A 13,947-nucleotide genomic window follows, 5' to 3' on the forward strand; every position below is an offset into this window, starting at 1 on the left:
TGAAGTAAAATTTGATGGAGCTCCATGCATGTGTTCAAACAGCAATGTTTCCCGTAGTACCTAGTTCCATCCTGAGGTAGGCGCAAGCACGTCGAAGGGACCGGAAGTCGACCACATAGCGATGGAGACATTTTAAAATAAACACCAAGCTAACTGCTGATAGAGCTTCGAGCGCACTGCGTCAAAGCACACACAAATATCTTCCATTTATAAAGATTAAGTTGAGTACAGCTCCGTACTCTGTTTGCGGTGCAAATAAGAAAAAAAACAACGATTTCCGAAAATGACAAAAAGTCTGACGTCGATGTACGAATAACTAACGCCGTGGTAAGTCTAAACCAACAGATTGCTATGTGGAGGCTACCACTTTTGGCTGTTAGCATTAGCTGCTGGCTTGACCCTGCAACCTGCCTGGTCACTGTGGCTGGGTAGATACTGTTTCCATTTATAGGATCTTGCAGTGCAGCTGTCCTGCAACCCGATTTTTTTAACGACTTGCGCTTTTCCAGTCAAGTTTGCGGAGGTTGATCTTTTTAGCCGACCTTAGCTTCGCTGCGTAGCTAAAAGATTCCGTTAGCCGCTAGTCAAAGACTAAACTGACGGAAGTCATTCTTCAGGTAGAAATACATTTTTATTCTAAGGAAAACGGACACAGAAGAGTCGAAGTCATTATGTGCTTAAATGTAGGTTAATATTGTGTGATTACTTGTAGGTATGATTATGTAAAAGTAGACTATTGATTGGCGCATATGAAGGAAAATGTCTGATTTGAGGTGACTGTGATACAATGCTTAAAGGGCATGACAAATGAAAAGGCGGGTAGATTTTTACACTTTTCACAACTTCTAAGTTTATATTTTGAAGCAAACTTAAACCGTGTTACTATTGTATTGCTTACACTTAAATTTTGATATGCTCTGTAGAGGATGTTTCTCAAATCTGCACATTTCTTTTAAAAACCCAAATACATGCTGTATTTATTGTAGAATTAATATAATTGTATCTAATAGAATTATAAAAACAAACAGAATAGCAGTAACTTGAATTTATGCTAAAATTTTATATGCAAAATTTTCCATTAGGTTATTTTTTATATAAAAATGCCCAAAATATGTAAAGTAAATAAAAAGGTTGATTTTTATTTAATGCTAAAACTTTCAGTTTCTTTTCCTATTTAAGGATTTCATCTTTATCTTTTTATGTGCAGGGATGAATCTAATAAATATGATCTCAGAGTCTTTTTCTTTGTTTTTATTTGCAGCTGTTAGCTTCCTGTCCAGGCACATTGGTCCATCTTTCCTGGACCTTTGGGCTCTGGGCTTAACTCTCTCAAGAAATGGCTGATTCAGAAAAAGCAGAGGAATTTTTGGATGCTGTGTGCACCCCCGAGTCTCTCGAAGAAGCACAGACCGCTGCGGCTTCTGCTCAAGGAGAACAGGATGAACATCTGAAAACGGAGACGACTACTAGTACCAGTTCGCCCCCGAGGGAGAAGGAAGCAGACAGCCCCCTGAATACTGAGGGAGAGCAAAGTCTTCTCTCCATGCCATTTCTAATGAAGGAGCTTCGCCGGGACTCCCCAGAGTCTCAACATGCCTCCACAGGAAGTGACAAGCCTGTGTCGCGTCACGTCTACGAAAGCGACTCCTCGAATCCCTGCATGTTGTCTCCTTCTTCCAGTGGCCACCTGGCGGACTCGGACACACTTTCCTCAGGGGAAGAAGGTGCTGCTCGTCCTGCTGGCGCAGAGGGCAGTATGGAAGCTGCGAACGATCCTGGCCAGTTAGAAAAAAGAGAGACATCTGCCACAGCTTCAGGGGGCAGAAAGTCTCGCCGGTCGCATTCGGAGAGTGAAATGCTTCCAAACGCAATGGCCGCTAAGAAGAACCGCTGCCAGCCAACCACAGTGGCGCCAGGGCAGGAAAAACAAACCAATGGCAAGTTGGGAAAAGTGAAAGGTCACCGGAGTCAGAAACACAAGGAGCGCATGCGTCTGCTGAGGCAGAAGCGAGAGGCGGCGGCTCGGAAGAAGTATAACCTGCTGCAGGACAGCAGCACCAGTGACAGTGAGCTCACATGTGACTCCAGCACCAGTTCCTCCGACGATGATGACACTTCTGGAGGAAGCAAGACAATCAAGACAGATATTCCAGGTAACCTCCATTACCCTGTCCTATTACATGCATATGGCACACTAATACACTTGGTTAATAGGAGCAGATATTCAGATTTTATGTGTAAAATACTATAATACATTATCAAAGAATATCAGAGCATATAACAAATATAACTGGTCATCAGTCACACGGGTTAACAACAAGGAGTTCCCTGCATGAATATGAGGTTTTAGGCAAATTGAATAGAAAAGTTTTACATATAATTCATTCTGTCACTGTAATGCAGAGCTTGCTTCTTGTGCTTGTTTTATCAGTCACACTGTTTTCTTTTTCTAGTGGGTTTTATCTTTTGCCATTCATCATCTAAAGTCATTTGCATTGTCTTTTAAAAGTGTAGTTTATCTAGAGGGCCTATGTCCAGTGTCTTATGTACTTTTCATGTTTTCTCTGTTCTGTCTCATCAACGCATGCTGGAAGTGTAGTCTGCATTGTTCAACTCACTGAGTGATACTGATTTAAAAATGTAGTTGCTTTTTTTTTTTCATTTTTAACAAATAAGACATCGGTACTTTCACCCTCTGTTCTAAACTGACTCTACCGAAAGTCTTACTGCGTTAGCTTGAGTTGTTGACTCTTATTTTATTAAGTTTTGCCTCAAAATTCAACTGGTAGTACTTTTACTTACATTTAGGAGTCACTGAATGTTTACATCAGTCAAAATAGTGTAAGGAGCTAACTCTTTATTTCTAGTAGATAATAATTGATGCAAACATGCAGGTGGAGCTTTTCTGAGCTAAAATAAGGAGTAAAAATTTTGCACTAATCAAAGGCTGAAGGTAATTAGTAGAAATGCACCAGTCAGAAAATTGTGGCTCATTTTCAATCTCAATTTTTTTGTAAAGCTTTAACCTGCCAATAGCAATTTTTGACCTATTTCAATTTCTTAAGAAAAGTGATATGGCGTTTTTTCCTTCTAGCTTTCCTTCTGTGACCAGGCAATTATTTTTATTAAGAGCAGAGGGGAGGTCACACGGCTGTGAGGGGCGAGTGTCTGAAAAATGTAGGTTTAATAACATTTAGGACACAAGACTTACTTTGGAGCTGGTATTTCGCAATGTTTACGGAATTGTGAAATGTCACAATTCCGTACATTGTGACAGTATTGTAATATTTCCGAGTAGGTGCATTAGTTTTGCTAGCATAATCAAAAAAAAAGTCTCAGTGGAAATTATGGAAAACGTAAATCCTCAACATAAATCTAAGGTTTCCAAGAGATTGTCAACCATTTCAAATTCCAGATATAGCAGACAGGGGTTGAAAGCTCAAAAAGGTTGAATCTACATTTAGCCTTTGTGTTATCTGAATCTCTACCACTCTCTTACAGACTAGATAAAGAGCAGACGTTGTAGAAAATCCAGTTTCCTTTTAAAGTAGTTTTGTACATCACTTAGTTACTATGGTCAGAAAAAAAGGTCAAATTTTTGATTTTACAATAGGCCAAGCTGCAAATCAGCCAATTCTGGTCACCAGCTGATTTCTCGATGCGTCTCTAGTAAACACTAAGCCTGGCAGTTTTCCTGTTTCTTTAAAATGCTCATGTGTGAGTTGAAGTGTCCAGAATCACTTGTTGACTACGACTCAGGAACTCTTTCCGTAGGCATTTCTGTCTCCAAAGGTTTGCGAGTATCTCCTTTTAGACGGATGAGTGTACTTCAAAGACTCACTAGTTGTGTTCCAAACCATAGTCACTGAATGGGTCACCAACACATCCAGTTTTCTTCCTCTCGGTATCTCGTAGTACATGAAACCGTTTCAGCCATTTTTTTTTTTTCTTTTACATCCCAGATTCCAATTTGAGTGCTTCAACTGCATGATGTAGTCCATCAGCATGAAAAAGAGTCGATCTGCACGTAACCCAAAACAGACCTTCATTTTCTCTTTAATACACAAGTCCACCTCCGAAGCATGAAACGTGCCACTGTATTTTCTTATGGCTTGGCCTCAATGTCTTTAAAGCTGGCTTCAGACGTGCGTCGGAGAGATCCAGAGTGGGAGCCCAGATTCATGGGCTGCTGGACACCAGTTCGTGGGACAGGAACGGCATCGGCAGCGTTCTGGAGGAGGCCATGACGCGCTTTGCCGTGATGCAGCGCCAGACCGAGGAGCGCTTCCGCATCTGGATGGAAAAGCTGGCCCACCTCGACTCGGACAACGATTCGTCCAAGCGCTCGAGCGACGCCCCCGAGGGCCAGCAGGCGGCCCAGCTGTCCCCCCCGAGCTCGTTTTTGCCCTCGTCAGAGTCTGCGGAGACTATGGCCGCCTACATGCTGGCGCGAGAGAACAACAGCCTCGCTCCCACTCCCATGAACAACAATAACATCCTTCCTGAAGCGGTCGCTCAGAATGGGAATATAGGTAGTCCAGACCCTGGGCTCATGAATGTTTAGAGTCTACTTCAGGTCCTGTAGTTTTAATCAACAACAACAACAAAAAGACAAACGAACAAAAAAAAAAATCTAGAACTAGATGATGCTGAAAGCGTTGCAGTCAGTTGTTACAGCTAAATATGATGGGACGGAGTCTGAGCAAATACACTATTAACAGCTGCCAGACCTGAGCTGGTCACTGGAACTGGCCTCTGTGCAGACCTTGAGCTCAGAGTTTCTGTTGGCACTGAATCACTGTGAGATTTGACATTCAGAGTTCTCCAACTCGGCCGTTTGATTTGCTGCTGCTTCTGTGTCACGGACACGGAATCTTTTCCAACACTGATAAATCAATCAGGGCTGTTATTTCAATATGGGTTGTTTGGTTTGTTTGTTCTTATTTTATCAGTTGTTCAAGCACATACAAAGTATCTAACTCCTACTAAAGTGTGCATTAGGGCACCTGGGCAGAAAAATGATTACGGCGCTAGGTGGGGTGCTGCTGAGTAATAGCATGTGCCTTGTCATTCTAAAGCATTTTCTAGTGCTGGTTCTGTAGCAATCAGGTTTAACACTCCACGTCATTCATGATTTCTTGAACTGTTTGCATCAGGCTTGCAAATGGTTCAGGAAGCTCTTGCATCAACTCTTTTTTTAATCTATATTGGTGGCATAGCTTTACTAACAGCAGAACATTTATCATAAATTTGCCTATACATATAAAATGCAGTATACTTACTTCTTTTTTTCTCTGCTTTTAAGCTATTACACATGTCTGATGTTGCCTTTCTGTTACATTTGTTTCAATTGTTTCTTTTATTTTTTCTAGCAATGTGAAGCTACTGAGGGGGGGAAAAGGTTGTTATTTTTCAGCCTTGTTAGACTGTGGACTTCAGGAAAAGTGCTAGATAAATATGTGGAAGTTGGCTTGGAAGGGCAAGAGTGTCAAATCATAACTGATGTATTTGCCTTGTTGTGTTTTGTTTGCACTGGCTTTGCCTCCCAGCTTGGCCTTGAGCTTCATGACACAGTGTCTTATTAGCTTAAACGTAAGGATCAACTGAAGTGATTGACCTGCAACATGGAGCATGATGATGTTTACAAATTATTCCTAAAAAAAGAAAGAAAGGAAGGAAGAACAGACTGATCTGACTTATATCATTGTCTTCTCTGGTTCATCTTATAGAAAACATTCATCCTCGAACATCTTCGTAAACTAAATGACATACAGTGCCTTGCAAAAGTGTTCAGAACTCATTGACTTCACATTTTCTCATGACTGACCTTATTGTGTTTTATTTGGATTGATTTTATGATGGACCATCACAAAGCGGTGCGTACATTGGGAAGTGACAGGGAAATATGTGACTTTATTTTATTAAATCTTTTAAATGTATTCTGTGCATTAATATCAAGCTATCCTATAAGTTAATGCCTTCCACTGCAATTGCAGCTAAATCTTTTGCAGTGTTTCCAACAGATTTACGCATCTAGACAAAAAATCTTCTTGTTGTCTTTTGCACAACATCTCAAGTTGAGGTAGATTTATAACGCTACGAACATTTTTTAAGTCTTTCAACTGAATTTAACTTTGGTTTTTGACTAGGCCATTCTAACATGCATTCTTTAAATCCTTCCCAGTCCAACTCTGGCTGTATAAAAAGAAACCCCACAGCATGACACTGCCACTACCTTCTCTTGAGGTGGGAATGGTGTGTTCAAGTTGTTACTTTATGCCATATGCCTCAAGTCAGACACGTTTTTATGTGCTGCTGAAGAGGAAGTGCTCCCACTTCATAACGCTGCCACTACCATGTCTTTTTCTTTTGTTTAAGTCAATGTATCCTTTTCCATCCACTATTTATTTTCCCCATTTTATTTCACAAGTATGCACTTCTTTGTGTGTTGGTCGATCGCATAAAATTCCAATACTATACATTAGAATTTGTAGTTGCGTTGAGTAAAACTTTGATAAAGTTTGAAGGAATGCGAATCCATTTTGCAAGCTACTGTATGTGAGGGGCAACATCTGTAACACACAACGCTTCTGACATCCAAACGCATCAGATAGCTGTGAATGGAATCCTTCACTCATAAACGTTCACAGCCGGGATTCAAAGAAGCGCTCCGTATGTAAATGACTTGACTGTCTGCTTTCCCGGATCTCAAAGCCGAACACATCGTTTCCCCACCACCTGTTTGCATGTGATTATATAACCACGTAGTGCAAGGCCAAACTAGTTCTCATCAGCAGCATGTGTTCAAGGTATTTCTGTGCTTGATGCTGATATGAATGGCGACTGACGGGACGTTTTACCGGTTGTTTTTCCCTTGCCCTGTAGTTTTGTTTCAGGTTTTTCTGAATGTTGTTTTTTAAGGTAAAACATTTTAAGGGTTTCTTTTTTTTTTTTTTTTTTTTTTTTTTTTTGCTGCTTAGATTTAAATGGATCCAGCATCTTCCTTTTTGGATTTATTCAAACTGAAGTTACCTTTTTAAATGAAAAAAAAAAAAAAAGTAGTATTGCCAACACTATGACGTAAACTTGGTGCATACAATCAAAACGTGCATTTGAAAACACTAAGGGACAGTCCATTGTTTACCAAAGAGACTCTCCTGGTTTACATTAGTCCTTTTTCTATCATCAAAACGTGACCTTTATATTTGGAGGAGCTCTGTTTCCCTGGTTACCATGGTTGAAGTATATCTTAGCTCTGTCAGCTATTCATAAGTTGTCTCATTGTACATGCTGTGCAGACAAACCTGCTGTAACACCTACACAAATGTCTGGATAACAGAGTGTGCGTTCACTCTGAGGGACTCTCTTTACAGGGTAGATTAGCCGTGCGCTCCTGCTCTTCCACGATTATTCTTCTGTTGTTTGGGTATTTATCATCTTAACTGTGTTTAATTCACAGAGCAAGGTTATTTTTAAGTGTTTTGTAAAAACTGTAGTGTAGTTTTTATGTGGATGGCTGTTATTTTAAAAACCAATAAACATTAAAAAAAAAACCCAAAAAAAACAAACAGTTTTTATAGACCCGTTTTATTTATGCATGCTTTACAGCGTATAGACTCCTTTCCAGCATATGAGGATGATTTTATTATTTTTAATGTCACTTGAGGTTGTGTAGATGCAGCGTCCAGTCCGTTTCCAAGCAGAATGCATCTACTCCCTAAAGGCATGGTTTGAATAATGAAGTGTTTTCTTTGTCTCCTGCAGACGGGCCTCCGGTAGTGGGTCACTATGATATTTCAGGCACTGATTCTAACCAGGAGAGTTTGAGTGTGGAGACAGTCCGGCCTACGGTGATAAGGCATGAGCTAAAAACACACAGAGGCCAGGACATGGCAGCACACTCTGGGTGTATAAGAGCTCTGAGCTCGATCTCAGGTCAGTTACAAACCCGGTGTATCCGATCTGATCGTTTCCTCTCGGTTGAAGTACGTTGGCTTTGAGAGGGGGGCGGGTGTCTTCCATAAGTAACGGTGGGGAAGGGGAACGGGGCTTTTTAATCTCAGTGAGAGGCCTTTGAAGTACACTTCATCCCACACACGCACATCCCTGGTTTTCATTTGGTGTTGCTAAAAAAAAAAAAAAACGTGCCGCTTCTCTAAAGCAGGAAAACGTAGCTGATTCTTTTTTTCTTTTTTTTTTATAAACACCATGAGAATTAAGTCTGTGATCTGCTGATTTACTTCCTTTAATCCAATCAGTTTTTGAAATATAACAGTCTCTTCGTTGTCTCTGTCTCTGTCAAAGCAACTACAGTCTTCGTGTGTCAGCAAGGCCTGCAGCTCGCTACTGCTTTGATCCTCCTCCTGATGTCTGACTGTCCCTCTTATTTATTTCAGGCCGTGAGGAGGCAGAGCTGCTGCACAAGGAGGGCTCTCAGCACAAAGGCCAGATTAACATTGCTTCCTCAGACAGTGAGGTGGAAATTGTCGGAGTACAAGAGAACGCACGGTAAAGACGAGTTTGGGGGTTCTTTTTGTGTTTGTTTAAGCTGCACTTGAAGCAGTCCTGATGTTTGTCGTTTTCTTCTTCATATCCAGATGCTCCCATCCATGCGGAGGGGTGATAAAAAGTCTGTCTTCCTGGAAGGACAATTCAGTGGAGCAGTTAAACAGCACAAATCAATCACAGCTCTGGACTAATGTTTCCCCTCGCCCAAACTGGGTCTCCCCTCCCGAAGTGGTGGACCTGACGTTGGACGAGGACGGCGGGCACAAATATCTACTTTAAAAGCATTCGCACGCCCCGCCTAGTCTGATATAGGCTGCAGCCTAGCCCTTACCTGCTTCTAAACTCCTTGTTATCTTGGACTCCTATTTTTAACTTCCTTGTTTATTAAAGCCATTCTACTGATGTGATTCCCAAAATCCACTCTCGGCAACTACGACCTAGCTATAATGAAATGGCGCAGTGCTGTGAGTGCAAAGTAAAACTTAAACAAGAGCGGGTTATCTGTTCACAATAGCAATATCCTCCCTTCGTTCATTACCTCGGTCACTCCTGCATACCTGAGTTGGGTAGTTTTTTCTTTTTTTTTTTTTTTGTTTCTCATGCTCGCAAGTTAAAGAACGTTGCGCCTGCTGCTTTAGATTTTGTTACACTGCTGTTGAGCTGCATCTCTGCACACTTTGAGTGGAATGTTTTCGATCAGATTTTTTTGTCTCTCTTTTTCGATAGCATTCAAAATCAAGCTGAATCTGGCATGCTTTTTTTTCTCCTTTTTTTTTTTTTTTTTTAATACAGCGTAAATATATGACAGCAGTACCTGATCAAAATAAGTTGTGGAGGGAGTTTAATTTTAGAGGTCTCAACACTGGATGTGCATTCAGATCAGTCGCTATACACGCAGTTCGCTTTGCACAGTGTCCAACACCGGCACCGCCGCCTGCTCCAGTTTGTTCAGAAAGTGTTTCAGTCACACCTTATGGGAAATGTTACAAAAATTGTTGCGAGTTAAATGAGAGGATTAATAACACCAGTGATGCTTCGGCTCTGATAGATTTACATCCAAGGGTAGTGTTTTTAAAACTCACTAATCAAGACTTATATCTGGCACACAGGACCTTACTGTCATAATTATATAGTTTGACACATGACTGATCAGTTTTTTTTTTCCATCTAAACTTCTAAGACTGGTTGACATTGGAGTGATTGTTTGCTTCCATTCATATAGAAAAACAAAAGTCTCTGTTCAGACCTGGTTTAAACATCTGTTCGGCTGATTCAGATCTATGTAGACGAGTTTAACCAGCATTCACAGCTGAGAGACCTCAATTACCTGCTTTAAATGTTAGACCAAACGCATCGCCATGTCGCAGAGTGGGCTGTCTGTTGGCGCTTCGCGATAAATACTGTTAATCACATCAGCTACAGTTCATCCAATTAAAATTAATTTAGCCTCTGAACATCTACATACCTAGATCTAGGTTAAATACGAGAGAAGAATAGGGTAAATAACATCTGAGTCTACAAAAGCCAGCATTTTAACTACAAATCTGCCAGAGATCGGAATCAGCCTGTTTTCCTTTTAATTGTCTTAAATCGGTGATTTGCAGGTCCAATGCAAGGAATTAAAATTATTTTCCCCCTATTCATTTAATGCATCAAAGAACTTGAATTCTTTTCGCTTAGACGTATCAACCAGCAACACGTACTTTAAAGCATGTTTGGCGTAAGATCAGATAACGGTTAAAGACATACAGCTCTGGAACAAATTAAGAGACCACTTAAAATGATCGGTTTCTCTGATTTGACTTTTTATAGCTATATGTTTGAGTAAAATGAACATTGTTCTTTTATTCTTTGAACTACTGACAACATGTCAGTAGTTCAAAAAATAAACACCAAGGCTCACAAACACATAAAGCATGTATGACTTTCTGCATCAGTAAACACAACATGATGATTGCGCTACATAAACTGCCTTCATTACAGGCCTAAACATGTCTTCATACATTAAAACCCAGCTTTGCTACAAAACACGGTGGCTGAACATAAAATATACATGTTTTGGTTTGTGATCAAAAATCTAGGTTTTTATCTGCAGAAAATGAGAAATGGTAAAAATAACAAGTGCTGTCAGACCTCAAATAGTGCAAAAAGAAAAAAGTTCATGTTCATTTAGAAACAACAATACTGATGTTTTAACTTAGGAAGAGTTCAGAAATCACTATTTGGTGGAATAACCATGGGGCTTTCAATGGGGCTCAGTGAATACTTTCCAGAGCTGTATACCTTCGTACATAAGTGATAAAACTAATTACTACCTGTTCTGCTTTCAAAACTACTACCTCGGTCACATAAGTTTTTGCTCTTTTTGTCTTTTAATATTTAGGGGGAAAAAATGACTTTGAATAGGTCAAACTCTATATCAGAAAACCTGAAATTAGAGTCACCCAGGAAAAGCTTGGTTGATTCATCGTTAATTTTGACCGCTCAAACAACGCCTCGGTGAAACGCCCAACTTCTCACCATCATCTGTGAACTGCACACGGTTGTTAACCTACACACAACGCTACTTCAAAATGAATTGTCATCTCACACACAGACTTAGAATGCAACTTAAGCATTTATAAATCAGTTCATTATCCTGTCGATCGGCTTGCTCAGGACAGACGCTGGTGCCAGAAGTGAATGAAGTCGAACTTTTTCCGAAACGTTTTGTTTAAATCGTGCTTACAGGTTGAGTTTTTACTGTTGCATCAAAGGAAGAGTGCGGCTCTGGCTTTAATTCAACACTAAAACATTTGGCTCATTTCCCTCATGTAAACACAAGGCGGAATCTATGAGTTGGCAAATAATTCATTGTTCTAGTTTAAGTTTAGTTTTGATTGGTGTCAGGACGGAAGCCACGTTTTCATCTGAGAGACTCTTATCAGTGAATGTATGACCTTGCAGTGCTGGCTCCATTTTTACCGTTTTGCATGCTTGTCTTGAATAGGTGCATACTTCTTTAAAAAAAAAAAAGAAACTCTGGGAAACCCTTTTTTTTTTAAAAAAAAAGAAATGTTTCTTTCCTTAATTACTGCAAAGCAAGATGGTCTGAATGCCTTGGAATGTGCACTATTTGATTTTAAAAATGTACAAAGCCTGTTATTTTAACTTTACAGAGCAGCAGATTTTGCTGTCTCATCCACAAATATATTTTAATAATGGTTGTGAATTAAGCACATATATAAGTATATATATATATATATATATATATATATATATATATATATATATATATACATACATGTATATATACTAAAAAGTAAAAGGGGTGTTGAGTTTGTGCTCATGTGTGAGGCATTTAATGTGTGTGGTTTTTTCCCCCGTTCGGTCTCCTCAGGGTCTTCTTGCTTCTTTCCTCCAGTCATACCTTGTCTTCATACTGTAGTGGATCCAAGCTGGTGAATTTCTATCAATAGATAACCTTTGCAAACTGCTTTGCTGTTTTTTTTGGGGGTGGGGGTTCTTGTTAAACATTGAATAACATTCACTTTCCTATACCATACTTAATAACATAATTTATAAATTAACTTCACCAGATGTCAGAAAGGGAACATTTAAAATTTTAGCAATCTATACCAAAGTCTAAATGGAATTTTTGTTCTCAGTTTGTTTCAGTTTTATTGTGTGATCTCGAGTCCCTTTATGCATTTGAGCCTTTGTAAACTTGGAAATATGACACAGATTATGTTTTAAAACTCAAAGATGTCAGTATATCTTTGTTTTACTTGGCCAGTTATTTCCACAGTTTGCAGCTTCCACCTTTATTAAATCTTTACCACAACATTTCTGCTCGTTAGTGACAACAGTATCAGTAGGCAACGTGGCAGGGATGCCCGACTGGTTTTACATTGCATGTTTAATAGCATTTTTTATTTTTTTTTAAAACCAGGTCAAAAATTTTGCCTATTGAAGCTTTGGTCTTCTGTTGTTCCTATTCAGCTTGATTCTCAGTATTTTTAACTAGCAAAAAGAATTTTGTTTTTGGTTGGGTTTTTTTTTTTTTGTCCTTGTTGCTTCTGCAAGACCCTGACTTCCTTGAAATCATGTATGTAGAACAAAAAGAAACTATTTTAAGAGTAAATAAATAGTATTATTTAATGATCTCTTGTACCTGCATTGTTTGCTTTCACAGAACTCGCCCTTCCATTTCAAAAAAATGTTTAGGACTTCATACAATGGATTAGAATGAATGCAAAAAAAAACAAACAACTCAATCAAAAATAGGAAGTCAATCTGCTGTTATGTGGCTATTAGTAATTTGAACAAATTGCTTGTTTTGCCACTGAAGCATTGCCTGAAAACCGCAAGTTGATGACTGCAACATTCAGGATTTGTTTTCATTCCTTTGGGTCATGTGTTGCAACAATTTAGTTAGATGTTTAAAATGTAAGGTTTCTTCTGGGAAAGTATGAACTTATTTTTCAGTTCAGTTCATAAGTACGGAAAAAGTAGAGTATGGAAATAATGAGTGTTGCTTAGTTTGATTCCAACCGTTCTTCCACCAACCCTTCAGTCTGCGTGTCCAGTTATTCATCAGTCATGTTCCCTCTTGTCTGTGGTGTTTTACAGATGCATTAAAATCCTGAGGTGTCTGCCTTAGAACTCGAGGTGAAATGGTTTTTGTTTATATATATATATATATATATATATATATATACACAGTGTATGTGTGCGTGTATGTATACCATTGAGTCTGAAAAAGTAAAAAGATTTAAAGTTATTGCTCTAAGGTAGAAAGTGATACAGCAGTGGAATTTTGATTTGATTGATTGCTTTACTTAGCTTACTGTTTCAGCTGAACTTTATCTCAGGTTAATCAGATTCACTATACTTTGTTAGTTTTAGTTTGTTTTTCAGCTGGAGCGTACAGGATATAGTCCATATTTAAGGTTAAAAAAAACAAAACAGTAAAATCATTTATCCTGGAATTTTTATCGTTATTCAGGGATGTGAACACTTTCCATAGCCTCTCCATGAGCGAAAGTATTTCCACCTCCCATCTCAATGAGATCTCCCCATGCTTTTCTTTTCTCTGCCTAACAGTCTAGACAACTGGGAACAATTCAACTTTAGCCTCACCCAGCAATATGGCATGCTGGGTCAGGGGTCACACTGCAACACCTGCCACTAGGGGGACATATGGAGTTCACATGAAGAGTACAATGAGGCAGTGGAGCAACGCAATGCGGTCCGCGGGGCCCTTTTCCATAAACTAAAGCCCCTTTAGCTGGTTTCTTTTCACCCCTGGGGCAGAACTTCAGCTGTATGCTAATTTATTTCGAGCAAGCAGTGGCCTCGCGATGAATGGCTCCTTGCAAGAAATGGTCTTCCTTCCACTTGCAGATGGCTGAATGACGCCACTCCAAGTTCTGCTCTGCACATTTTCCCGCAAGTGAT

General features: G+C 39.5%; 1 protein-coding gene across 4 annotated transcripts; it reads left to right on the top strand.

Annotated features, from left to right (window-relative positions):
- The first annotated feature begins 112 nt into the window (after window positions 1-112).
- Window positions 113-12,420, top strand: ark2n (arkadia (rnf111) N-terminal like PKA signaling regulator 2n). Of its 4 annotated transcripts, none has more exons than XM_028026273.1 (5): window positions 114-327; window positions 1,262-2,153; window positions 7,765-7,935; window positions 8,397-8,508; window positions 8,598-12,420. In XM_028026273.1, exons 2-5 carry the CDS (start codon window positions 1,337-1,339, stop codon window positions 8,785-8,787), a joined length of 1,290 nt encoding a protein of 429 aa, XP_027882074.1. In that variant the 5' UTR covers window positions 114-327; window positions 1,262-1,336; the 3' UTR covers window positions 8,788-12,420. The 4 variants fall into 4 exon arrangements, with proteins under 4 accessions (XP_027882076.1, XP_027882074.1, XP_027882077.1 ...); XM_028026274.1 differs by lacking the exon at window positions 114-327 and adding an exon at window positions 408-617; XM_028026276.1 differs by lacking the exon at window positions 7,765-7,935 and having other exon boundaries at window positions 116-327.
- The last annotated feature ends 1,527 nt before the right edge of the window (window positions 12,421-13,947 follow it).

The sequence above is a fragment of the Xiphophorus couchianus genome, chromosome 8 (genome assembly GCF_001444195.1).
Source record: "Xiphophorus couchianus chromosome 8, X_couchianus-1.0, whole genome shotgun sequence".
Classification (NCBI taxonomy): Eukaryota; Metazoa; Chordata; class Actinopteri; order Cyprinodontiformes; family Poeciliidae; genus Xiphophorus; species Xiphophorus couchianus.

Bases quoted from the DNA above. Each gene is read 5' to 3' on its own strand.
- ark2n (XM_028026273.1), top strand. From the start codon at position 1,337: ATGGCTGATTCAGAAAAAGCAGAGGAATTTTTGGATGCTGTGTGCACC. The intron at 2,154-7,764 runs GTAACCTCCATT...TGTCTCCTGCAG, and splicing joins AATCAAGACAGATATTCCAG to ACGGGCCTCCGGTAGTGGGT. The intron at 8,509-8,597 runs GTAAAGACGAGT...CTTCATATCCAG, and splicing joins GGAGTACAAGAGAACGCACG to ATGCTCCCATCCATGCGGAG.